Genomic DNA, 27,921 nt, shown 5'->3' with positions numbered 1-27,921 from the left:
ATAATAATAATTATAATTTTTTTTTTTTTCTAAATAATCTCTTTATTATATCATTACTCTTTTTTCTTTCACCAAACCAATCAGCCCAAGGGATTTATAATCTTAGCCCCCCATCAATTCCTAAAGTAACCCTTACAGACAAGGAGGAATATATATATATATTGAAAATCGGATGAATATAGAAGTTTATAATCTTGTAATAATGCAAATATCTTAGCCATCTAGATTCTAGTGTGTAAGACATTCATTATGTTCTTTTAAAAATATAGACAAAATTGCCATTTTATAGCAGTTGACTAACAATATATGTACTTTGAATTTTTATAAGAGTAATGAATTATTATTGAATTTTGAATTAATGAAAATTTTAAAAGTTACACCATATTTATGAGGATAAAAGAAAGACACGAGTCCTACATATGACATTACTATTTCTGTAATAACCATTAGAAGTTTCGAATATAAAGAAGAAGAAGAAGAAAAAAAAAAAAAACAGAAATTTCAAACATTGTGTTTATATAATTTAAATGTTAATTTTTAAATAAACATTGTGTTCCTAATATTACTTAAATAATTAAACTATTTCCTATGAGTTTGAGCTTTTTGGACTATTAATAATTTAACATAGTATTAGAGCAAATATCATAGATTTAAATCTTGTTTCCATGCCTTCAATTTTAATTAAATATTTCATATATTGGGTCCCACTTATTAAAAGAAAGTTTGAGCTCATATGTGAGGAAGGATGCTTAAATATGAATTAAATTATTGGAAAAAGTCCACATACTCCCTCAAAGCTAACAAAAAGACAAAAATGACTATAAATTTTTTTCAATAAGGCAAAAAATATTCCAATAAATTTGAAAAAAAAAAATAATTAAATTCCATACCCTGATTTTTTTTTTTTAGTTTTTTTTTTAAAATTTTTATTTTAAGGGTATTTTCGTCATTAAGGGGGACATTGACAAATTATGGTAGTTTGAGAGGAGAGACATTGTCAATTGCATGGTAGTTTGAGGGGATATGTAGACTCTACCCTTAAATGATTTGATCAAACATTTTCTATGAGTTTAAGAAGTGGTAATTTAATATTTTGAACCTTAAAATGGAATGTGATAGTAGCATGCTTGTAGAAAATATGATGGTAAATATAGAGGTCAATAACCCTTTAGTGTTGGGTACACATGTGATGAGTTTAGTCGTTAATTTGTACAGGTGTGATGATTTTTTCTCCCTATAGCTAATGACCTAAAACATCACTACCTCTACCTTAATTGAGGTTAGTGATTTTTAAGAAAATAGATATGTTACTTAAAAGTTAAAATGTATGTGTCATGATCCTATAGAAGACCACTTTGGTGTGGGTTTCAACTCTTTCATTTTCTCTTGCCTTTTGAAAGTTTTTTGAAAGTGTTAATTTTTTAGCACATTTGTTAGTTAAGGTGGCTTCTTCTCACCTTATGTTAGTTTTCTTAATGGGTCTCCTATTCTTCTTCCATTTAGAAATACCCTATTTTGTAACATTTTTTTTTTAAAAAAAAAATTTATAAAATAAAGAAAATTCTTTTAGAAATATTGCATAATAAATTTTATAGTTGATCTTACAACTTGACCTAGATAAAGCTTTTTGGACGAGGTTTACTTCTAAAACCAACATAACAATCAAAAGACCGGATGTGCTGAATCGTTAGGTTTTTGTTAATTATTATGTAAAAAAAAAAAAAATCAACTAGAAATAATGACTAACATATAATTTAATCAAAATTCATAAGATTTTGTGAACATCCAAAACTACTAAAATTATAAAGTGAAAGTGTCCACAATGGGTAGCTCAATCGGCTGTGGACCACGCTTTATGAAGCGGAGGTCACTAATTCAAATCTCTCCTCCTCCCTCTTGTGCAGACATGTCAACAAATATATATATAAAGAACCCGCTTGCGGTAGTAGTGCGTGCTCAACTCTGGGCTTTACCAACTCGCACCTTTGTGGGGCTGTGGTGACGGGCTCGCCGCTTAGGCAGTAGCTATGGTTCAAACCGGACATTCCATGGCGAGGGGGGGCCCCTATGGTCACGCCCAGGGGGGGAAATCTACACTGGTCGCCCCTCCCCCCTCTTTTAATTAAAAAAAAAAGAAAGTAATATTCATAAATATAGATACATGGTAGAGTCTACTTAAGAGAGGTTGTTAACATATTAATTAAATAATTAAATTTACAATTTTTATTAATTTAATATTTTAAAATAAATGATAATGGTATTAGAACAAATTATTGAAGTCTAGATCATACAAGGTTAATAACAATTAAAGAAAAAAGAAAAAAAACTGAAGAAGTGTAAATAAGATTTGGCAAAGCCCAGACGATATGGCATCACACCTCGGTCCCCACCGGATCACAAGGAGAATATGACCCCGTACTAACCCCTCAAGTCACAAACCCCTCATGACACATGTGCTTCCAAAGTCATCTTTGTAACCTTCCGATTAGGATATAATAAACCTTGGCCAAATATTATTATAATCAAACTTTGGGCTAATTATTAACAAGAAATTTAGAGCCTCAGAGAGAGAGAGAGAGAGAGAGAGGGAGAGAGAAAACCCAAGAAAAAAAAAAAGAAAAAAAAAAAGGGATTTGTTGTGCCTTGGGATGTTGATGTTTTTATATGCTAGGGAGAGCAGTGGTACCCTCATCAATAATTTGGGCAAAGTCCAAACAAGAAAAAAGTGGCTTTAATGGAAAGGGCCATCCATAAGCATTAGCCATTAAGCAAAGATTAGAGGAAATGATTCAATGGGATAAGAGAGGTTGAGAAGGAAAGCAGAGGTGGAGAAAATTTTTACTTAGTGGTAGGGTAGGATGCCCTTATCAACTTGGTTTAAGTCTGACACACCCTGGTTTGTGACTAACCACGATTTGGAGAAACAAGTTAATACTTGGATTATAATATTCAACGGCATCTTTTTATTTATTATCACAACACAAACAAAATATCCAATATCAAAATCACACTACCCTTTGAACGTTTCAAATTTCGAATATTAACAAATTGACCAAACATCGCCATGAGAAAAGTATATGTGAATATACCCGGAAAAAAAGGTAGCCGAAAAAAATGCTATAAACCAAAATTATAATCCAAAAGAAAATGACCTTACATGGTTTTGTGCTCAACAAAGGTATTTTAATTAGATTATGAATTTGGGTTTTAATATATCATGTCCAAAACGAGGAAGAAAATCCCATTTAATGGAGGATTAAAAGATAATAACCCTAATAAATTATATCAAAAAAACCCTAATCAGGGGTTAAGGGTCAATAGCCGAATAGTATTAAGCCAGTAAATATACTAAAACAAAATCCACAGCACACCTCTCCTTTTTCTCTCCCTCCATCCCTCCCTTAGTCCCTCCCTCTCTTCTTTCTTTCTTTCCTATCTCTCCCCACCTCTCTTCATTACGGAGCTCTCTCTCTCTCTCTCTCCCTCTGTCTCCCTTTAAACGCCGTAACGGATCCCTCCCCACAAAACGCCGTTACTTCCAAAGATTCGTTTAGTTAAGTCACGTGTCTTTGAAAATCCCGTTTTTCTTTTTCCTTTTTTTGCGTTTACCATGGCTTTGGAGCAGCACCTAATAAGCCTCGCTCAAAACGGCGTTGACGGCGAGACGGATGGCGCGAGTAACGGCGTCGACGCCAGGCCCACCTCCGTCGACGGCGACAAAACGCCGAGGCTCCCCCGGTGGACGAGGCAGGAGATTCTGGTGCTCATACAGGGAAAACGGGTCGCGGAGACCCGGGCGAGGCGTGGACGGACCTCCGGGTTGGCGTTCGGGTCGGGCCAGGTGGAGCCCAAGTGGGCCTCGGTCTCTTCGTACTGCAAGAGGCACGGGGTGAACCGGGGGCCGGTCCAGTGCCGGAAGCGGTGGAGCAATCTGGCCGGAGACTTCAAGAAGATCAAGGAATGGGAGTCTCAGGTGAAGGACGAAACTGAGTCGTTTTGGGTGATGAGGAACGACCTGAGGAGGGAAAGGAGGTTGCCGGGGTTTTTCGACAAGGAGGTTTATGATATCTTGGATTCCGGGTCGCCCGCTGCCCCGGAGGCTCCGGGCCTGGCTTTGGCTCTCGCTTCGGGTCCGGCTCCTGCGTCGGAGAATACGGAGGAGGGGGGCGCGATGTTCGATAGTGGGCGGGCCACCGCAGCGGAGGACGGGTTGTTCTCTGATTTCGAGCAGGAGGAATCGGGTCGGAGCCCCGAGAAGACGAAGGATACTACGGTTCCTGCTCCTATGCCAATTTCAGGTAAATTGAAGATTGTTGGGCTTTGTTTGGGGCGGTCTGAATCTCAAGTGGGTTTGGATCCCCATCCTGAACGAATAGTTTTGTTTTTGGTTCTTTTATTGATAAAACCATTTTTTTTTTTTTAATTTATATATATATATATATTTTTACCCTTTTTAGTCTCTCCCTATATCTTCTTTTTGTTACGGTTTTGGTATGTAATATTTATCGTGGATAATTGTCATGATTTTGGTTTCTTTGTTTGGCAGAGAAGCAGTATCAACCAGCACCACGAGGCTGTCAGGGTCAAGGTAAAGAAGAAGCTCTTAATTGGTTAATGGCTAACAAATGTTGACTTTGTAGAACAAACTTCAGTCCCACTCAAATTCACTTGCAATTACAGGCTTCACTTGTCCATAAGTTAGCTTGAAAGTGCACAAGTTAATTAATTAATTAATTAATTGTAGGATTATTTGTAGACCCACTGTACAGTAATCATCATCTGAGTTATTTGAGAACCATTTCAATGAGTTTAAGCCAAAAGCTGTTCAAATTATGCCGTCCAATACCATTGGTTATCTTGTGTTTTTATTCACTCTTGCTCGTCTGCAGGATCAACAAACGAGAAACAGCCTGAGATGGGATCTGCTTCTCAAGACGGTCGTAAGCGGAAAAGGTTAGCAACCGAAGAAGACGAGGAACCAATTGGTATGCAGAATCAGTTGGTTGATGTGCTGGAAAGGAATGGGAAAATGCTGACCGCCCAACTTGAAGCTCAGAATGCGAATTTCCAACTGGATCGTGAACAGCGGAAAGATGATGTCAATAGCTTGATTGGTGTTCTTAATAAGCTTGCGGATGCTTTAGGAAGAATTGCAGATAAGTTGTAGCGGAAGGGGAACCTGAATACAGTGTACATAATGAAGTTCTCTCCAACACCCATAGATAATAGCGGAGGCCCAAGAATTGGAGGATAAGATTCAATTATTTATCTCTAGATGACATCCAGTATGCCATTCAAATCCCTTCTTTTTTTCTTTTTTTTTTCATTTCTTTCTATATAAATCTTCTTGATTTGCCACTTTTGTGGCTTATTATTGCAGTATAGGTTCCATATACAGATATTGGTTATAGAAATTTCAGCGACGAGTACCACATTTCTGCTGCTTTTCTGTTATATACCTCCAGTTTTATATGGATTATCCCGTGATTGTTTCGGTTTTTGTACAGTATATTGAATATAACAAGCTGCATGATCTGAAGTATTGCTTCATTTTATCATATTGGGCCTATGGACTACTGATGTGACCTTCCTCATGCATGATAAGTTGGCATCTGGAAATGAGACTCAAAACTTATGTTTATATACATTGGTGTGATAAATGGTTAGAAGAAAATATTATTACCAAGAGGAAAAAGAATGGAGGAAGCCCCAATTTGATAGAATTTTTGACAAAACAAAAATCAGAGAAATTGAAAAATGAAGAGAAATTTCTACTGAAAATTCTCATCAAAGCAATTGAAATTCATGTAACCCGTAGCTTATTCTTATGGTTAACAGATAGCATGTCATAAATATTCCCCCCTGTATGATTTTAACATTGGTGACATGATACAACGGGTGCAATTCAACTTTTCAAACCAATGTAGTATCCAGAGGATCACTAGAAAGCATGACTAGCCCATACATGGGAAAACTAACAATAAGATTTTGGTTTTTACCACATTAACTCATCAAGGGCAATCGGAGCTCAAATGTAACCATGGTGAGCATATTATATGTATAGTGACCTGGAGAAGATAAGGTGAATATATAATAAGAAAGACAATGAGTTACCAAGTGATAAAAAAATGTCCAAATGATACCATGAGATTTCTGTAAGAAATCTAACATGTACCATTACTTGAGCCTGTCTGAAACTTCAGAAGAACATCAAGAGTCAAGGTCATCTGACCTTGATTTTGTCCTATACTTCCGACCAGGTCTTTGGAAACCAGCGCTTCTATCTGCTGCATTTGTTTCTGTTTCATCCTCCGCCATTGCACTAACTTCATATTGGGCTTCCCCAGCAGCAATTCCTGAAGAAAAGTCCGTTCTGTGCAAGGATTGCTTATGATTTTCTTCCTTATTTTGCTTTAACACAGCGCTATCACTTACTGCTTTGGCATCACTAGACTTTTTCTTCGGAATGAATATCACTGACTTTGGCAGATCAGCTGAAGAATCTGCTGGCTCTAACCCCGAATCTGGCAGCTTTAACTCTTTCACTAGATTAAGGGAGTCCATACATGCTTGAGCATTAGATTCTTCATCAATCTCACTTGTTGAATCAAAACTATAGTACGTATACTTGGAAGGATTAAGTAGATAATCTGGAACCCTAGAAGCATTTTGGACCATCTGAGATCCATCATCTGAAACTGTAGCCTCCATCACGGGGGCACCCTCAGACTTTTCTATCGCTTCTTCAGAACCGTATCTACAACTAGGGTCAAACCTGACACGTTTTTGTGACCTGGAAACTGCATTATTGTCCTTCCTCTTTAAAATAGGCCTCGGTTGATTACAGTCTTTAGATGCTTCTACTCGCTGTCCCTTAACTTCTGCGTTATGAACATGACCGAAAGTGTAATTTTGGGCTTCAACTTCGTCTTCTTTCAGCCGAATTCTTGCAGCCAAGCGATTTTCACGTGGGTCTTTAGCAGTACCGTGTGATGGATTGGAAAGAACATTGTGAGAGTTTAAATATGACCCATGATCAGTAACATCACTCATAAACAAGCGATCACCGGCATTTTCTCTGCCAATAGCCACTTTGTCATATTCATCTTCCTCTTCCTGCAGCCAGTTCCAGTCAAATAGAAGAAACACAAAGAGTCAGCCTCCACTAGCAAAGCACAAGTAGACGAAAAAGTAACCTACGTGTGAACAAATTATGTTCCTCTGTTCAGTAAACACTCAAATTGAAACAACTCCAACTCATCAACCATCCCTTCATTCCACTATTTTTGAAATGCTCTCACCACTATGCTACGACAAGATCGACAATGTCTATGGCTTTCCCCCCCACTTAACATCAATGTCACTCCATATGAATAGAATGCTCACGTCAGAAAACCACGGAGCATCGATAATCAAAAGATTTGAATCCCATTTCTATTAATTACTGTTATCAATCTTTCACATCATCCATAGCATTTCCCTCGAACTACATAAAAAGTAAGCTCATTACCATCACTTCATTGTTATGGATTTCGTTTAATCTTATAGCTCCTCAAACAATTAAGCAAGCATGTTGGACAATTCATGAATCACAACAATGTTGAACCTCGTTACATATTATATGTGCGTATATAACACATTTGTTTATTTTGAATCCTAATTAAATGGTTCAGATTTTGCCACCTAAGGGCTTACCAAAAAAAAAAGAGCAAAGATAGATTTGTGCAAAAATATATATAAGTTATATAAATAACAATTAACAAATACAATTACCTCGCGGTCGAGAGTGGGGTCCAAGCCAATCGAAGATCTGATTTCCCATGCATCTCTGTCGCCTTCGTTTCCTCCAAACGACCGGTCCGACTGTTCATCGCCGTCGTCGAGATCATCGAGATCTTCTTGGCGCGCTCTGCGAAGCTTCCTCCACGAAGCCTTCTCGTCCTTCTTGAAAAACTCGTCGAACGCAGACGAGCACGGCGTGTCGTCGCGATCGGAGGTGTCCGTGCCCCGCCTCCACTCTCTCCGCTCGACCTCGTCGTCGGTGAGGGACCACGGCGAAGACTGCAGAGCCGGAGACTTTGACGGCGCGAGGGATCCGAAGACCTTCTCGACTCGGACTCGGAAGCTATCGTCCATAGATTCTGAAGACGCCATTAGAATTCGAGGGTTTTTTCTTCGGTGTGCGTGTGTGATTCTTTAGACAAAGCAGATTGGCAGAGGAACCGCCTTTTGGGATATTTTCTGGTTTCTGCGGGGTGTTGTGGTCATTTAAATTTTGGGCCGCACTTTTTGGGCTTAGTAGGTTTTGTTTGGGATGGGATCAGGCCTCTTATATGTTTTATACTGGCCCAGGATGAGAATGGGCATGAGCTTGGTGTAGTTTTAGCCCAGATTGGTTGGTGCAGACTGTGCAGTCCAGTGAGTCCACGCCTGTGGTGAGAATTAACAAAAAGACAGTTAAGACTGGAATATTAAACAAAATGAAATCATCATATATATATATATATATACAAAATAGCCAAAACTCTTCTTAGAATTGCGAAATGTGGCGTGAAATCTTTTTTTTTTTAAATAATAAACCGGGTTTTTTACTCATAATATTAATAATTGAATGTGCTCTTTGAGATTGAACCGGTTTTTAATAATTTCTTTATGATCTCTCTCTTTATTAACACATGATTTTTCCTTTTATTATTTCCTTTCAAAGAGTGCGTGAGATTGAACCGGTTTCTAAAAATCGATTTTTAATATATATATATATATATTTTACAACCTATAATAAAAAATACAATGAAAATACATTAATTTTTTTTAATTAAATTACAATGAAGAGAATCCCGTGCATAGCGCGGGTTATGAGTTAGTACTTTTTTAACAGCAAAAAAAAAAAAAAAAATCAGCAAATTGAGCTAGTACTAATAATTTGAAAAATCAGCAAATTGATTGAAAAGTGTATTGATAATTAGTTTTATTAAAATCTTATAGATTTCCTAAGATAATGTTACGCGGTAGAGTTCTTCAAATCTTTATCATTATTTTGTAATTAAATGATATAGATCTTGCCATAGAATTTATCACCTTAAGAATATCTTAATTTTTCATTAACTCATTGTATCTCACCTATGCGGTAAATATTGAGGTAACAATATTTGAATAATTTAATTTTAAAGCAATTACTAAGAGTCTTTGATCTATCATGGAATCACCTTAAAATTTTAAAAGGTCTTAATCCCTATTAATTGGATTAGCTTTGAAGAGAGCTAATGTTGGATTAGTTTTGAAGAGAGCTAGTGTTTGCTAACCCACATTCGTTCTCCTAGGGTAGCAAATCATGAGGACACGAGCTAGGCTGCTACTTTTGGTCACATTGTTTTAATTATTATTATTATTATTATAAATGATCATCAATCATCACCACCATCTTCAAATCACATGGCTGCGATTAAGTTTTTAATACTTTAAATTTGCATATTGCACTCTTGATCCATAAACTAAGACTCACAAGATGGCAATTGAGTTATACTTGGTCCGTCTGCCAAACTTGGCAATAGTGCAATTTGAGACGGGCCTTTATGGACTTGAAGATAACGAGTAACGAATTAACAAATATCTTTGTTAATGTGTTTTTTTTTTTTTAATTATTTTTATGTGACATAAATGTGAAAATCTTATACAAATCTCATGTAGAATTTATCTTAAAAGTCAGCTTATAAGGAGAGGGTGTCTAAAAACTTATAAATGGTTAATATTACACTTAAGCTATATAGGACATCACTTAAAATGGTAAAATACCACTACACTTTGTAGCATCCATGTTGATCCATTCTATCGATATTGACCCACTCGTAATCCTCCCTCTTTTAGTAACTCCACTAATCTATCAATAGTTAATAATTTAATACTATGCTAATCACACATAGCACCAAGACATTTATAGCTAGGTCACCCCTTTGTGACTCAACCACACAATTTGCAAATCATTCAATCTTATACTCCACATTGGAGCTAACTTTGATACCAAACGATCTAAACTTTAGGTAGAATTCACTCTGGCCAATAGTTTTTTTTTGTTCAAAAAAAACAAAACAAAGGCGATCCTTGAGAGTGGCCATGTTCAAGAGTTTAATTAAGATTGTAATTAAATCATGTAAAACAATTAGATTCGTAATAAAAGTATTTGTTTTTTATGTTTTTAGAGTGTGTTATATTTTGAAGTATTTGTTAATGCATTTGTCTTGAAAAAACAAAAACAAAAAACAAGAAACAAATTTTTTTTTTAGTAAACATGGCCACATTTCAGTCAAAGCTGGTAGCTTGAGTGTTAAAAGCAGCTTGAATAACCATCTTGTACTGCCGGGTGAAGCGGGAATTATGAGGTTGAATTAAAAAAAAGCAAGCAACTTCTTTGATCATAAGAGGAAAAGCGATAGAAATGTTGTTACTTTAGTTCCTCGTTCATACGAGGGGTCCCTGTCTGTCGGCCCTTTGGTTTCCTCTTTTCTTTTCTCTTTCTCACGCTGATTAGTTTATTCTAATTTGCACATCTCGATCATTATGCTTTTCTAGTCTACATATTCAAGGTCTTGGTTGTCAGTTAATGCGTCGCACGTGTTGTCAATTGACTTGTGCTTATGCTTTGAGACATACAAAATTCCAACTGATATGATATATATGAATGCGCAATCTCATACCCAGATTCAGTAATTATATTTGTTGCTCGATCAGATTGTTATAAAAATTTGTTCCAACAAATAGGCACATAAAAACTCATTCACAGAAACATGTTGGATGCTGAAAGTTCATAATTGAGAGTGAATCTTCAATTCTCTATTGGTTAGGTGAGGCTCTTGCCAAAGATCCGTCCCCAGCTACCTTCTGTGTAGTTTCAACTTTCATCAATGGATTATGGACTCTGCACTGTTTCTGCTCTCTGGAACGTCTGTCGGGCTTGTGGTACCAAAAGATTCCAAAGTAATATTCCAAGTTCTACCAAGGTGGTTAATTATTGCTTTAGAGTTGGTGGGAATTTCCAAGTTTTTGATTACTCTATGAAATGGTAATTTGTCTTTTCTAACTTTATCACAAATTGAGTTGTATCAATTGTAACTCGGTGAATAATGGAGATGTTGGTCGAACCTCTACTACAGTAAATTAACAATTTTCTCAAAAATTCAAACCGAAAGAATTGTTGATAAAGTAACCGCGCATGTCAAACTTCAAATATCATAGACCTGCAAAACAGTTAAGGGTTAGAGTGACTTGTTAATGGTGACAACGGAACTACCCTTGATGTTTAAATTAGTGACAGTAAATTTAAGAATAAGATGAATAAACAATGTAAGGCAAGTGTGGAGAGACACCGAATCAATCATTGAATGTGGTGATTTCATTTTCTTATTCCTTCCGATTCATCAGCCTTGCTTATTTATTGAGCAGGTTCCAGAAAGCAAGTCTTTTAAGGCTCGTGGTTGGCTTTTCTTTCAAGGCTCATGCAAGCAGACACCAGATTAATCATTGAATGTGGTGATTTCATTTTCTTATTCGCTTTGATTCATCGGCCTTCCTTATTTATTGAGTACATTCTAAAAGACAAGTCTTTTAAGGCTCGTAGTTGACTTTTCTTAAAGAAAAGACTGTCAATGGTTTATGGTTACTTTCCTTTTTTTGCATATCCTTTAATTGGTAGGTCAATAATTAGGAGAATCTTGATTTCTGGTAGTTCATTTCCATTTGGAGTGCAAGTTAAGGGAGGGATTCTAATGCGCGCTGCTTGGTGAGCTCGGGTTTTAGACTAGGGTTGGGTCTACTACTTGAGGCCAATGGGCATTTGGTTGAGCCTATTAAGCCTTGTTGCACATTATAATTAAGTATTTTAAAAATAATAAATTTAATCATTTAATTAATATTGTAAAACTTAAATGAGTAGTGTCTCATTCTTGAGACATTGTACCTATACAACTTACGTCAACTACAAATTGAAAAAATTGTCAAATTGTCAAATTGGTCTCCGTGGAGTAAAATGTGAATAACCAAGAGAATCAATAATTATAGTATATGTAGGTGGTGGTACTTGTACGTAGTAGTAGATGCGATTTTAGATAAATGATTCCCACTTTAGAAATAACAACACATGTCCCCCTAAAAGGCAAAGGCTTCACCTAGCAAGTTGAAAGAATAGAGAAAAGAAAAACGATATGCAAACAGTCAAAAAAGTAAACAATATAGGCCATAGTCGTCATCATAAAGTATTAAAGCGTTCTTCTCTCAGCTCTTTCTTTTCCACTTTCCATCTAATCCACAAAGCCCCCGATCCCTCTTCTTCATCTCTCCTATATAACTCCTTTCTTTAATCCTTCTTTTATCCCCTTTCCCCAACAAAAATTGCTAGTCGGTGTGAAAAGCTATATGTGCCAAATTGATATATAGCTACAATATCTATATATCTCTTAAAGAAATTCAATGGCGGCTCTTATTTCAATACATACATATATACTCATAAAAGGAAATGAATGGCATTCACAGGGAATATGTATACAAGTGGTGTGATCATGATGTGAGAAAAGGGAGATCTTCGTAGTTTGTGTTTTCTCCGTGATTCTGGAATCGTCAACATGCATGTTATATAATTCGCGCAGGAACTTTCTGCATGTTTAGTTGATCATAGTTTTTAAGGAAGGTGTTTCTTTCAGAAGTTGATCTGTTATTTCTATAGTTCTTTTGCGGTCTTCCCCACTCCCCTTTTTTCTTTTTTTCTTTTTTTTTTTTAATATTAAGAATGTTAGTTAGATATATTATATCTTTTTTCAGTTCCTACCAAAAAAAAAAGAATCTTCCTTACAGTTGTTGCTTGCGCAATGACACAACCTAAACAGCAAATTAGCTATGATGGCATGGCCCATTATGCCTGACCGATAGGCGTTGTCAAGGGACTGAGGTGCGTGGGACAGGCAATAAGGCATGTCCAACTTGGAAGATTGTTTTTATTTTTTCTTTTCATTTCGAAGAAAATAGGTGAATCCTGCTTTTTTCATTTGGTATGGCGGTAAATGTTAATTAGTTTGGTTGCTTTAATTTTTAATTTATTTTTTTTAAATTGAGCCTGAAACTTATAACTCTATTTTTTAAAATTGTTGTTTTTAATTTTTATTTTCTCTTCTTCAAATAAAATACTAACACATAATTTTCTTAAAAATATAAAAATAATTTTCACATTTATATTTAGTCAAACAAAATTTTCAAATAAAAAACCAAAAATACTACGAAACACGTTATCAAACAAACACGATAGTTTTTTACTAACGGGCTGGTGGCCACCTTGTCTGGTCGTGTATGACAAGGAAATGGAGGGAAATTCTAGTTGGGCCCCACCACAGAAGTGTTTACTAGGCGTGACAGAAGCATCTCTCGGATTTAGTTACAATCACCACGCGCGCTTCCATAAAACTCGTTGGAAATATAACTTTAAAAACCCGTTTAAGGTTGCGTTTGAAGAGTTTAAAAATGCTTTTAACACTAAAAATGTTTGTTTGAAGAAAAAAATACCGGTTTGGTAAAAAATTAAATGCACTTTTAATGGTCCAAAAAACTTAAAAATTGCCAAAAAGAGCTTTTAAACAAAAGTTTGATTTAAACTTTTGCCTAAAAACTTTTTTTGACTTAAAAATTATATTTTTCAAACGCAATTTTAGACTCTTAATCTCACATAATATGTCCTTGATATACATATTTCCAATTATCCTACTCATAGAAAATGGTGTAAAAATACATAATGCTGAATAATAATATTACAAAAATAATAATACAGAGAGGAAAGACAAAGACAGAAATGCGGGACAAACTCACGCACATATTCTCTAACAAATGGGTGAGGGATAAGTAATCAAGTAGGACATGATCTTTATAATTTTGTTTGAAATCGTAAATTTTAAAATTATGTGAATTAAGACATTTTCGTTATATATATATATTACGGTTAAAAATAATTTTCCTCTTCAAAATTTGATTCTTCACTTTTGAAGAGACCGTTATTCTTTACAAAATTAAAAGATAACTTTTAGCTCAAAGTTTTTCTACAACATAGACACAATAATTTAACAAAAATGTACTCAATTTTCATCAACAACATGCTACACTTTTAATAAGTAGCATTCTTTCGAGTTGTTCGATATAAATAACGACTTAAATCTAAGTAATTTTACAATTTTAAAAATGAATCATTGTTAGAAGGAATTAACTAATTCATTTATATTGCTAAAAAAAAAAAAAATCTATGTATGCTTAACGAGCTGGTTTGTCATGGATTTTCTGATTTATTTATTTATTTCACTCCAATTGAGGAATATATTTATCATGGATTCTGTCATCTCAACACGTCCAATGATCTAACTTTATACAAGTAAAATCATGTTAAAATATTGTTGTATATCAACATCAATTTTGATATTATTTCTTTGGAGATAAATGTCTAAAGATTTCTCAAGTAGAGCCTCATCATAACATATTGAATAATATCTTAATCTAAAAGCTTAATTCTATATATTATATCTAAAGTGCTTTGAAGTGAAACGTTAATATTATATATTTATATTGTTTTAATTTATAAGTTCAATTAAGTTATATTTTATAAAATAAAAAATAAAAACTACATTTATCTACCTCAATCTATAGTAATTTTAGAAGTCCATCTTGTGTCCCTCTTGAGTCTCTTAAAGAATGATGTGACTATTAAAATTATCATTTGATCAAAATCTAATAATAATTAATCACAAGTCAAATAGTAATTTTAATAGCCACATCATTTTTTTAAGGACTCAATAGAAACATAAGACGGACTTGTAGCATTACTCCTCAATCTACGGCCCTATTTGCATGTCTACCATAATGTTTATACCGATCTACTTGGGTTATAATGTCCATATTTTACTACTAAAAAAACAAAATACCCACAAAAATTCTCAAAAAAACAAAAATATATCTATAAAAATTTGAAAAAGGCAAAAAATAAAAAAACATATATATATACTTTCCGAATAAAAAAAACTCTTATGATTATTATCTGGTGCAACATTTAAATTATTTAATAACTTAAAGTTAAATTCACACATATATATTTAAATTAAATTATGAATCAATCACCCTTTCACTTAGTTATTAGTTTATTTTTTTCTTAGCCTGTCAGAAATGAATAAGATTCTTTTAATTTTAAGTAAAATAAAGAGAAATTATTTTTTTGTTTAGATTAAATTTTTCAGCATCCAATAATATACCCATGTCACTTTATTTAGATCATTCTATATATATATATATATATATATAAATATATGTGGCAGATAATAATCAGATAATAAGAGCATCCCCATCAAGCTCTTCATATTTAACATTTCTCTAAATTTTTAATAAAATCCACAAAAAAAATATTATTTATCAAACTCTTTATCTGAAGTTAAATTTAACTCATCTCCAAATATAAAGATACAAAAAGCCAAAGCTATTTATTTTTTAATATTATTTTAATTGTTAGGGTGGCATTTTTGTAAATCTCTCACATGAAATTTCATGTGAGTGATTGAGTGAATTTCATGGTAATTACATTTATTAATAAAAAATAATATTTAGTTAAAGTAGATAAATATTTAGAGAGTTTGATATTTGATAATTTTAAAAAGTGGCTAATTAAATAAAAAAATATTTTCAAAGTTAAATTTTAAAAAAATTTAAAAAGTTTGATGGAAATGCTCTAACATTAGTCTCCGCTTACTCGGAATGATGAGAAAACTAAGCCATTAGTTTCTGCTTATTGTTTCAGTACACGCGCCCAGATTGGGCAGTGGTGAGACTGGTCTTCGTTGTTTCTCATCACCCTAAAAGGCTACCACTGTCAGAGACTTGAAGAGCGGATTTTCTGTACCATGAATGAGAGTGAGACAACCATGATGTATATGCTTCAGGTAACTCAAACGACGCCGCTTCTCAATGGATCTCCACCTTCTGTCCGTGTATTAAACGACCAAACGACGTAGTTTTGCACGATTCACTTACGCATCTGTTTATGTAAAGCAGTAAATTAAAAACGGAAGAAACAAAAAAAAAAAAAAAAAAGAAAAGAAAAAGAAAGTTGGGGTGAAGAAGAAACAGAAAAAGGCTGTGAGTGTGTTTCGCTTTTATCTATGTCTGTGCCTGTCTCACACACATGTGGTTTCGACATTTTCAGGTTAATTCAAATTTCCTAACCGATCCCCATTCAATTCCCAATAAACACTGTCTCTAAATATACCGCTAATCCAACCTTCACGTTTTCCTGCACTTCCTAGGGTTTCTTATTCTGGTCTCTTCTAGGGTTTTGAAACCAAAAGCTAAAAACTAAAAAGGAAAAGAAAAAAAAAGAAAGCAAAAGAAAAAAAAAATTGGAGCTCCCGAAGCCGCTCTTCTCGTTAGCGTCAGTGGGTGTGAAATTCATGTAAATCGAGCTCGTATTTGTTTCAGGGCTGTAATTTCGAGTACTGGAGGTGATTCTTTTATTTGCTGTTTATTTTCTTGGTCTTGGTTGAATGGCGATCAAGATGCGAGTGAAATGCGAGATCTCGTTCGGATTCACGCTTCTTCGTGGCGGTTATGAGATTTGATTAACGAAGATCGAGCTTCGGATGTAATGGTAATTAATAATTAGCGCCAAGAAGCTCAAGAATCGTGGTATCAAAAAATGCATTTCGCAAAGCTCGATGACTCTCCTATGTTTCGCAAGCAGGTCCTCTCTATTTCTCTGTCTCTCTCGCTATGCATGCTCTGGTTGATTATCTTAAATTTGTGCATTAGAAAAGAGAACTTTCCAAGCTCTGTTTGGTTGCTGTGAACAATTAGAAAGAGAAATGAAACTTCGGGAGTTTTCACTTAATTGGAGGTTTGCTGCATACCAATGGTTTGAAGTTTGAAAGTTGTAAGGAAAGTTTCATTAATTAAACAAATATGAATAATAGGAGAGCTATGGTTGTAGAGTTTGTAGTTTTCTTGATTGTCACTGTCCATAATTGCTAACTAGTTGGACATTTTATGGAAATCAGATTTTTCATTTCTCGGTTGTGAATTTTATGGGTTTTCTTATTATTAATAAAAATATATAATGCTAACATGTTTAGGCCGAATTATGTTACTTCTTTGAGGCATTTTAAAAACCCACCGTATGAATCCTACTTCCTTATCTCTGAAGCTTCAAATACTATGCAATTAGACTTTGAGTTGGTTACTCTCCTTCTGAAGTTTTGTTTATTGATAACTTGGACGAACTATTGTTGCTGACCTATGTAGTTAATTTTAACGTTTAGTTGAGTTGAGCTAGGTGAGGAAACACTCTTTATTGTTTGTGAAACTGAAATAAAAGACTACTACGTATAACCTTTGTGCCATCTTTCCTGTTTGTATTGTTCCTCACTCTAAGCAAATCGCTACTGGTTGCTGAAGACACCAACATGATAAATTAAATGTCCCTGTTGTCATAGTATCCATGCCAGATATGGATAACATATTTGTATCAGCTGATTTCGATTTGCTATGGTTGAAATTATTTGTTGGACGCTATTGCGTTCATGTTTGATACACTGCACTGAAGTGTTGTGGCTTATTGGTGTCTTCTTGCTAAACAGATACAAAGCTTGGAGGAAAGTGCTGAATCATTAAGGGAGAGAAGTTTAAAGTTTTACAAAGGATGTCGAAAATATACGTATGTATACACTTATAAAAGTGTTTCTATATTATTCATCAATACTTTAATTCAAGATCTATTTTCACATTATAGAAAGTTCTCAGAGTGTATGTATCATCTAGCTGTTGCTAGCATTTTGAATTACAATGTTGACAGAGTAAATTAGAATCTCTACATTGATTTCATTTGCCACCATGAAAATAACATTTTTCAAGCAGTTTCCAATGACAATTCCTCGTGTTTTTTATTGCATCAAACCAGTATTTTGTTATCCTATGGACTTTTGGTTTGTGTGGGTTCTAATTGCATATGTTTTTCCTCTCACAGTGAAGGACTTGGTGAGGGATATGATGGGGACATTGCTTTTGCTAGTGCACTAGAAACTTTTGGTGGAGGGCATAATGATCCAATTAGTTTGGCTTTTGGAGGTATGTCAATTTGTTTATGCTGGAATAAAATGGTTCTTAACTTGGCTCTTTTGTTAATTTAAATTTTGTGGATGCTCCAATCACTTATGTTATTTACATTGACAATGTTTGCAATTACACCATATGACTGGAATATGCGGTATTCGTGGCTCTCAAAATGCAGTTTATGCTTTTTACTGAATTTCCATCTGCTTCTACAGGTCCTGTAATGACCAAATTTACTATTGCGTTGAGAGAAATTGGAACATACAAGGAAGTTCTCCGGTCCCAGGTAAAAATAAAAATTCTGAATTATTTTTTCCGCTTTCAGAACTTGTAATTTCTTGAACTTGTTGTTCTATCATAATTAATTTCCTGTTAAATCAAGCCAATGTTGATTTGACTGCCATTGCCAGAATATGAGTTATGATGTTTCTTAGTACACTCCAATACTAGCTCCTGTACATGCTTCTTGGTGAGTTTCCAACTGTTCTGGCTCATGGTGCATTGAATTTCCCAAAGATGCTACCTCATCTCTACCTTTTGTTCTTTCTCTTTTATTAGTTTGACTTGAGGAGAGCAAACTAAACTTCAAAATGTTTATGACGTATTGTCCATACCTACTGGCTGATGTCATTAACGCTTTTTTTTAATGCTCATCTTGACATTCATGAAGTCAAGAGGAAAGATAATAGAAAACTTGGAATCTTGCAGCAGCACTTCAACTTGTTATCTTTTCTCATATAAAAAGAAAGCTAAGCTTGTACCTTTAAAAAATAAGTCCTGTTTACATGTATAAGAAGCTGTATTTGCTTATCCAAAAAAAAAAAAAAAAATTGTATAAGAAGCTGTATTTTTCTTTATTTTCTATTCTTCTTGCAATCGTCCTTATATTGCAATTTAAGAACCATCAAAGAGAATTCTAAAGGGAGTTGTCATATAGCATGATGGATGGTTGAAAGTGGCTTTGTCGCACATTCTTTCTTACTTAGTGGGGTGAGTCTATGTAATAACTTTGTTGTCTCTATTATAAGCCACATTTTGAGTTTTTCACTTGTTACAGGAAAAGAGAAAAGGAGGAAGAATTTGGTGGTTGTGCGCTTACTGCTTAATTTACTAATTTCTAAATAGTTGTGACCACATTGATATCAGGCTTAAATATCTGAACATAATACTTTTTCATAAATGTTGCTATCTGGGAGAATTTTTTCCTCTTCCCCACCCCCCCCCACTCGAATAATTTATATTTCTTTGGGTCAGTAAGAAGTTATTTTTTTCCTTTTTTTGGTTGACATATTTTGATTGTTCCTCTCTCTCTCTCTCTCTCTCGCAGGTTGAGCATATGCTAAACGACAGATTATTGCAGTTTGTCAATATTGATTTGCATGAGGTCAAGGTACTGTTAATTGCCTAATTTTTATTGCATATTAGAAGTATATTGTAATAACTCTTTATGAGGTATCAATTCTGATATGGTATAAGTTTAAGTATGACAACAGAACTTTGATGTCCAAATGCAATTTTATATTTCTCAGCGGTCACTTTTAGCTGTTTATCAGAAGGGCCTCAATCTCTCCATTGCTTCCACTGCATATGCGATGAGTAGTAATGTTATAATGTCTACCTCATTGTTGACCACTTGGACTGCATTTTTTTGTCCTTTGGGAGGTGGGGGGCATATGGTCTCCCACTGGTTAGGATGAAGAGATTTTTCATCTTCCATAAAATTTTCTACTGAAGAAGAGTTGACAAGAGTGTCCTGAAAGCTGACTTGAAACTTTAATGTTTATTCTATTCTTTTATGAATAATATTGAATGCAAGGCCAGCTATTTAGTCAGGTGGTGCACTACATTCATAGATACTGACATGCACATATCCCCATTTGCTGGTTGAAATGAAAATTCTTTGGGTCTTACTTCACGTGAGAAGCTCTTAGTCCATGCAGAAAATTGCGTCCAGTTATGCTGTGACTACCATTTTTCCATATAGTATTTTCTAGTTACAAGCAATTTATGCCATGGGTTCTGATTTCCTTTTCAAGCATATGTCACTCATCATATTGAGATGTCCTTCTAAGTGTGACATTTTTGTGAAAGAAAATCTTTGCACTGATTTTTAATATTTATTGTTGCAAAATTGGTTTTAAGGGATCTTCTCTTAGTGCAGGAAGCACGGAAGCGTTTTGACAAGGCTAGTATGGTTTATGACCAGGTGCATCCCTCATCTTAAATTCTTAATTGGTCATTCTAGTTGATGCCATTTGCATACATATCAGGAAAAGCTTGTCATGGGTTACCCTTCCATTGATAGAATATAGTGTTGCAAAACACTTTAGTTAGTATAGTGTGAACCTGAAACCTTGCATCTTGAATTTGCAGCAATTTTCTTAAAGCGACATTATAACTATACTGATTAATAAATCTGGATTATGCATATTAAAACAGCAACAAAAGCCTAAACCTGCCACCTCCTTTCAATAATTTCACCATGGTTTTGGTTATCTCATGGATGTTTTGAGATGAATGACCAATGTACTATTGATATGGAAGTAATGTCTGCTTTGTTATACTATGCTCATAATGCTACAGGCTCGTGAAAAGTTTCTGTCACTGAGGAAAGGCACAAAGTCCGATGTAGCAATTATTTTAGAGGAGGTATCATGCAATATTAATTGTTAGTTTATTTATCTCCATATTCTTATCTGTAGAATTGTCATGGTACTGGAATCTTCCATTCAATTTTCTAATATAGTTTGGAGAAATTCCAGGAGCTTCATAATGCAAGGTCTATATTTGAGCAAGCTCGCTTCAATTTGGTAAGTAAATTTCTTGGTATGCTTGTTCTACTAAAAATGAACCTTTATCTGACCTCTGAAATTCAGCTACTCAATGTTGTGATAGTGACACCCAGGGTTTTATTTATAATTTTGGTCACTCTGTCCAGGTAACTGCTCTTTCTAATGTTGAAGCGAAAAAGAGGTTCGAATTTTTGGAAGCAGTCAGTGGGACGATGGATGCACACCTTCGATACTTCAAACAGGTAGATGACATGGCAGGAACTTTCTGCCCTTTCCACATTCTTTGTCCTATATGTGCTTATCTTGATTATTTTACTATATGTAGGGATATGAGTTGTTGCATCAAATGGAGCCATACATTAATCAGGTTTGCTGTTTACATTTGCGTTTATATTGGAAGCAGATATGTTAATATCGGCGTTATGGTCTATTACAATAATTGTAATTTGGTTATTTGTCCTTTGTAAAAGATCTGCTTTTGATAATTAGTCATTTTCAATGATTTGAAGTTTAATGGAAAGCACATCATTGCTATATAGCCCGTGCTGTGTCAACAAAATGGTATAAACATCTCTAAGGATTTACCATCCAAAATTAAAAAATAAATAAAAATAATGTTCTACAAGTTGGGATTGTTGATGTACCAGTGCTGTATGAATATGGCTCTAGGAGGACCGGATTGGCAAGAAAAAATTTGAAGTGGCCAACCCAAGATAGTGGGGAATGGGCTTGGGTTGATAAGCTGAGAGAACTCTAATGTTTCTCGTGTTAAATATTGTCTAGGTGAAGTTTATTGTTGAAATTTGAAATTTGAGATTTATTGTTGTTTTGCAGGTTTTGACTTATGCACAACAGTCGAGAGAAAGGTCTAACTATGAGCAGGCCGCTCTTAATGAGAGGATGCAAGATTATAAAAGGCAGGTGGATCGAGAGAGTAGGTGGTCTTCCAATGGTACAAATGGATCTCCTAATGGAGATGGTATACAAGCCATTGGTAGAAGTTCACACAAAATGATAGAGGCGGTTATGCAGTCTGCTGCAAAGGGAAAGGTTTATATTTTTTAATTTATCAAGAAGCTCTATCTATAAAACTATCTTTGTTTTACAAATTGAGTTTTCTCATCTTTCTAGTTGTCTCTATATACATCTAATGCTGTAAGAAATGTCTCAGGTTCAAACCATTCGACAAGGTTATCTCTCAAAGCGTTCCTCAAACTTAAGGGGTGACTGGAAAAGAAGGTTTTTTGTTCTTGATAGCCGTGGAATGCTGTATTACTATCGCAAACAGTGCAGCAAATCATCTGTAAGTACCTTGTTTATAATCTAAGTCAGGCTACATGTGGGTTCAAGTCTCTGCTTGGCATCAACTTTTACCTTTCATGCTTGTGTTTGGGTATATCTTTTAGGGCTCTAGCAGTCAACTTTCTGGTCAGAGGAATAGTTCTGAGCTTGGTTCTGGACTGCTGAGTCGGTGGCTTTCCTCTCATTATCATGGTGGAGTACACGATGAGAAATCTGTTGCTCATCACACAGTAAACCTGCTTACGTCAACAATCAAAGTTGATGCTGACCAGTCAGATCTTCGGTTTTGCTTCAGGATCATTTCACCAACAAAGAACTACACTTTGCAGGTATGACTTGAGGGGTAGCATGTCCTTGTGGGTTCAGATTTTCTTTCATGGAATTTAAAGCATCAGAAACTAACTTGCTGGATGATTCTGCCAAGAAGATGGGGTACTGCTGAGGGTTAATGTTTGGTAATAGATCCTCAATAACATTTATTTATGCTTGTCAGTGCAGGCAGAGAGTGCACTGGATCAAATGGATTGGATTGAAAAGATCACAGGGGTCATAGCTTCATTACTTAGTTCTCAAGCTCCTGAGAGGGTAATTTCTAAAAACAATTTGATGATTGTGGCCAATTATATTCATCGTTGTTTTGATGATTGAAGTTTCCACCATATGACAGTGTCTGCCTGCTAGTCCAATGGGAAGCAGTCATCATCGCTCTGCAAGTGAGAGTAGTTCTTTTGAAAGTTCTGACTTTGATCACTGCACAGTTGAAGAATATACATCCGAGAGGGGCCCTGCTACTGCACATTCTGAGCGCCCAATGAGAAGTATGCAACCACAACGATCCTGTGTAAAAATTGAGAAGCCAATCGATGTATTGCGAAGAGTATGTGGAAATGATAAATGTGCCGATTGCGGTGCCCCCGAACCAGATTGGGCATCATTAAATCTTGGTGTTCTTGTTTGTATTGAATGTTCTGGTGTTCACCGTAATCTCGGGGTACACATATCGAAGGTAAATTCTATATGTTAGAGATATACTCGTACTTTTACATGTTCTCTATGAGCATGCTTGCTTCTTGGACAGACAATGTTCTATTTTGACCGACGTTTAGATGTCTTTATAAGAGGTTTAGATGGATGATGACTGATGAACATATGCATAAAAATAGCATATGAATTACAATTTCTTTCAGTTATCATTTAATTTTATAGATAAGCTTCTATTGGAGAGTTATAGTGAACATAGTTGAATGATCCTAAAAACAAATTGGTGGTGTCCTGCTTTATCTAGTCTTTGCATTTTTAAGAATCTTTGATGGGTTAGAGAGCCTATTGCATGTGGTCATCTTTAGACGTACTAGTGCTGTTCTGTGATTTGACTGCAGAAATTGCCTGCAAGTCTGTCTCATTCAAAATTTTATGTGCTTGCCTTAAAACTAATAAATCAGCTTCTTGTATCATCTTAATAGAAGGTTCATAGATTAAGAGTTGTTGAATTTAGTTTATTATGCTTCCAAGATATGTATCAAGCCTCAATCATAGCTACTTGGGTCCATAATTTGTATTTTCTGTCACAAAAAAACAAGTTTTTTCTTATTTTATGCTTCCTTCCCTTTTCCTTCCTACCCATCTCCATCCTTCCAAGATTACTCCTCTGCATTGACAGTCTCAGATTCCCAGGAGTTACATCTTAGGACTTTGTCTGGATTCATATTGTTTTATGTGGTGTACTCTTACTACTTTTATTTTTTTGAAGTTTCCAAAGATAATGAATTTTTATTTGTATATAAAACATTTTTTAACTACTCAATTTTTGTGGGAACTATTAAATATTCAATAGATGATTAATTTTTCTCCCAACTTTCTTTCTTAAGAAGAAGCTCTGAAACTTTCTGCCAATGCAATTACTGGGCTCTGTATTGTGCATGATAACATTGGCGTGCATGATCCAATGTATGGGTAAATGGAGAATCTCATATTGAGTCTGTCATTTGGTGGGAATTGTTGGTTTTTCTTATTGACTTTTTGTTGGGCCATACTCCTATTTAATTTCATGATATCTTCGTCTTCTTCTTCTTCTTCTTTTTTTAACAGTTGGATAAGATTCCATTTGGTGATGATGTTTATACAGTGCTCATTTGTGCACCTTTTGTTCTTGTGTTGATTGCTATTTCAGGTACGGTCTCTTACTCTGGATGTCAAAGTGTGGGATCCTTCTGTTATAAGTTTGTTTCAGTCTCTGGGCAATGCCTTTGCCAATTCAGTATGGGAGGAACTATTGCAATCAAGAAGTGCTTTTCAGCTTGATCTCGTCCCTGCAGGGTAAAGAATCTCTAATAATGATTGAAATTGGATTGTTTCAACCCCACAGAAATATATTATTCTTCTTTTGATTGGTGTGGCTAACACCCACTTATTATTTTCTGTTTCTGAAGCCTTTACAAGTCTGATAAGCCACAGCTGATTTTTATCAGTAAACCCAGTCATGCTGATTCTATATCAGTGAAGGAGAAGTTCATCCATGCAAAGGTGTGACAATTTAGTCTTCTATTATGATCTTTTTGTTTAAGTCATTCTCTTTCACCTGAAGATAATTGCATGTGGCCTATGTAGATAAGATATGTTCAGTGATTGTTTACACTTTTCCTGTGAATGCCGGTAATTACATCTGTATCATATGTAGTTGCTGACAATTTGTGCACTATGATAGAAATGCGTGACTATTTATGTTTTGGAATAGAGGGTTTACTAGACAAGTCATTAGTTTTAAGACATTAGCTACAACTAATTGTTGATCTCTGAGAACTGGAAAGATAAGAAAATAGTTAGGATTCACTCTTAAGATGTTGATAAGAGCAGTATAATACTATGAACCCACTTCAGCTTGTATTTTTGGTTTCTGAATGATGAGTTAGTGAGATGAAATCATTTGTGCAGAGTAATAGCTGCAGTCTGCAGATAGTGCAGGATTGCAGAATTAAATCTGTAGGTTGACAGATGCTTAGTAGTTTAGTGAATCGAGGATCGTGGGCATTACTGTTTCCTAGTGACTATTGAGTTCGTGGGTGGGTGGGTGTCCTTGAGAGAGAGAGAGAACTAGATTTTTCTCTCTAACCAAAGTACAGGGAGTTAAAGAGAAGTCCTACACAACATATTGCATGCTGTTCTTCTCCCTGATAATCTCCCAGCAGTTTTCAAGATGCAATACCGATATTTGAAAATTTTCAAACATCTCTTTTTTTTTGTGTGGATTACTAATCTTATGCGCCATATGCTACTTGCTAAGTCTTTCAGACTGCTGCAGAAATTTTCAAGTGACAGATGTTTTCTTTTGATTACAGTATGCAGAAAAGATTTTTGTTCGTAAGCCAAAAGACAATCAATATCCTCACTTAGTGGCACAACAAATCTGGGAGGGTGTGCGTGCTAATGACAAGAAAGCTGTATATCGTCACATAGTGAATTCTGAAGCAGATGTTAATGCTGTATACGAGCAAACATCTTTTGTCTCTTCTATAACCCTTGCCAAAGCAATGCTATTGCACGAGCAGACCAGCCTTGACAACAGTTCTAGCAGCTTCACAGTGGATTCATTGGAAAGGTCCTCCACTAGCTCTACAAACTTGGCAGGCACAACTGAAGGCCAGACCTTGGAGGATCTAGATGGGTGCACCCTGCTTCACCTTGCTTGTGAAACTACAGACATTGGCATGATAGAACTCCTCCTACAGTATGGTGCACATATAAATGCAACTGATTCAAGAGGTCAAACGCCACTACACCGCTGCATTCTCAAAGGCAGAACCACATCTGTGAAATTGCTTCTTACAAGGTGACTTTTATGGTCCTTAGATTTTAGCTTTTAGCTTTTAGCGCTTTTCTTTTTCTTTTTCCTTTAGGGATGGTGGCTAAAATCATTGCTACATCATGGTTATAGTTGCAGTATTCTTTTCACAGTTTTTTCTTAGGTTGCCAGTCTCTATATTCAAATATATGTGCGTGTGATTTTTTGTTGATGTTTTATTTTTTATTTTATCGCATTATATTTTTCAACTTTTTTATGTGCAGGGGAGCTAATCCACGGGCTGTAAATGGTGAAGGTAAAAACCCATTTGAGGTAGCAGTAGAGTCAAACTTTGATGATGGTGAAGTCATTGCTTTATTAGCGGACTCAAATGGATAGATTCTGAAACAAGATATTACTGAAGGCCAAATACATTAAAGCTGGACAGTGTTAAGAGAAAGATATGATGGTATTGCATTTTGTATAATTATATCTCATAAATTTGAGAGCTGGTTCTCCATTGAAGGAAATGTCACCAGTGTTTTTCGAAGATTTAGAGGAGTGGTAGGTTGGCGTGCCTGCCCCATGGGAGTGTGCAGGCTTGTAATTTAAGAAGGCCCCTTTGATCAGAGTGAAGTGCACTTATATCCATGAGCCAAAGGGCTTGGTAATGTCATGTATTTTTGTTTATTCAGTTTGTTTGCTTCCGCTTTGGTGAAGCTGTGATGATTTAACTTTACCAAAAAAGAAAAAAGAAAAAATGAAGCTATGATGATTTTAGTTTAGTGCATTGTGCATTTGTACATTGGTTTCTTTTAATGAAGCTTTATTGTGGCTATAAGTCTTTGGATGCACAAATAGTGTTACTTTATATGCTCGTTTATGCAAACTATCCGCTTCTGGGTTTTATTTATTTTTACTTGTAAAAGCTCCTGTATGCTTGTAACAATTTTTCACGAAAATGATGGGGCAACGTGGGTGGCCTTGTGCAGAGGTCACCATAGTTGGACAAGTTGGCCGCTGGGTTCCCCATGACAAAGAACAAGATCCTCTACATCTCACCTGGTGAATATGTTGACATTATATATATATATATATAATTTCACTTGAAATGTAAAGAATCTTGTCCATTATGGAAATGAGTACCATACTCCTTTCGTCTTTTTTTCTTTTTTTTAATTTTCCCTGAAACCATATTGTCCTTCTCTTTTTCTCATTTTATAAAATGGTCTAAATCCTCGGCTTCACTTTATGTATATCAGTATATCTTCCTTTTTCTTCCCTTCAGTTTAATGTTCTTATCGTATTCTATTTAAAATTATGAGACAAATATAAGTATACAACATATACTTAGCGAGAACTGGCCTGACTCTCACTTCCTTGTATATTTCGGTATTTAGTGCAAAGAGAAGTATATACGCTTCAATGAAGCAATGAAGTAAGGGAGATGGGGGCCACGCCACTTCTTAGTAGAAGCACAACTGCACAACAATGTGGTTAATGATGGTGATACTGATATATTCCGTTCATAAAAACAGAGCAGGAGATAAAAAAAAAAAAAAAACGAAATTCGTTCATTGCGGGATGGGCGTGGGGCCCGACATCATGATGGTAAAAACTGTGGGGAATAAGGCGAGAATGCCCGTGAGGCTCGAGGTAAAAGCATTGTAAAAAGCTCTGCTACAGTGCATTTCCCTGTTCAAAAAGCCCACACGTGCACACGTGTTGGCCTTTCACTCGTCCCCATACCCTACCGGGACACAAAGAAAAGATAAAGGCTTAAAAAATTCTTCATAATTCAGTTTAAAAATAAAAAAGAAAAGAATTTTTTTATTTTTTTTATTTTTAATTATTTGGGCAACGAAGAAAAGAGAAGGGAAAAGCAATTATTCGATGAGAAAAGTGAAAAACGTTGCTAATCCACGCGATAAGACGGTGGCA

General features: G+C 35.3%; 3 protein-coding genes across 4 annotated transcripts; 2 read left to right on the top strand and 1 right to left on the bottom strand.

The window, feature by feature from the left end:
- Positions 1–3,399: 3,399 nt before the first annotated feature.
- On the top strand, positions 3,400–5,441 carry LOC132179137 (trihelix transcription factor ASR3). Of its 2 annotated transcripts, XR_009439886.1 has the most exons (4): positions 3,400–4,298; positions 4,547–4,588; positions 4,890–5,285; positions 5,381–5,441. XR_009439886.1 is itself a non-coding variant. In XM_059591782.1 (3 exons), the coding sequence occupies exons 1-3, from the start codon at positions 3,611–3,613 to the stop codon at positions 5,165–5,167; spliced, it is 1,008 nt and encodes a 335-aa protein (XP_059447765.1). In that variant the 5' UTR covers positions 3,400–3,610; the 3' UTR covers positions 5,168–5,441. The 2 variants fall into 2 exon arrangements, 1 of the variants encoding a protein (XP_059447765.1); XM_059591782.1 differs by having other exon boundaries at positions 4,890–5,441.
- A 534-nt stretch (positions 5,442–5,975) lies between these two features.
- On the bottom strand, positions 5,976–8,210 carry LOC132177728 (uncharacterized). Its single transcript, XM_059590168.1, has 2 exons — positions 7,774–8,210; positions 5,976–7,116 (listed from the first exon to the last, which is right to left on the bottom strand). Exons 1-2 carry the CDS (start codon positions 8,152–8,154, stop codon positions 6,211–6,213), a joined length of 1,287 nt encoding a protein of 428 aa, XP_059446151.1. The 5' UTR covers positions 8,155–8,210; the 3' UTR covers positions 5,976–6,210.
- Positions 8,211–16,135: 7,925 nt separating this feature from the next.
- Positions 16,136–26,821, top strand: LOC132179451 (ADP-ribosylation factor GTPase-activating protein AGD3). The gene is made up of 19 exons (XM_059592181.1): positions 16,136–16,744; positions 17,637–17,713; positions 18,023–18,123; positions 18,324–18,394; positions 19,436–19,498; positions 20,270–20,314; positions 20,692–20,757; positions 20,871–20,918; positions 21,047–21,142; positions 21,226–21,267; positions 21,735–21,950; positions 22,072–22,203; positions 22,307–22,531; positions 22,701–22,787; positions 22,870–23,208; positions 24,373–24,518; positions 24,632–24,725; positions 25,538–26,028; positions 26,265–26,821. Exons 1-19 carry the CDS (start codon positions 16,700–16,702, stop codon positions 26,377–26,379), a joined length of 2,499 nt encoding a protein of 832 aa, XP_059448164.1. The 5' UTR covers positions 16,136–16,699; the 3' UTR covers positions 26,380–26,821.
- The last annotated feature ends 1,100 nt before the right edge of the window (positions 26,822–27,921 follow it).

Source organism: Corylus avellana, chromosome ca4, assembly GCF_901000735.1.
Source record: "Corylus avellana chromosome ca4, CavTom2PMs-1.0".
Lineage (NCBI taxonomy): Eukaryota > Viridiplantae > Streptophyta > Magnoliopsida > Fagales > Betulaceae > Corylus > Corylus avellana.
Note: the sequence above shows the minus strand (reverse complement) of the source record. Positions and strands in the feature narration are given on the sequence as shown.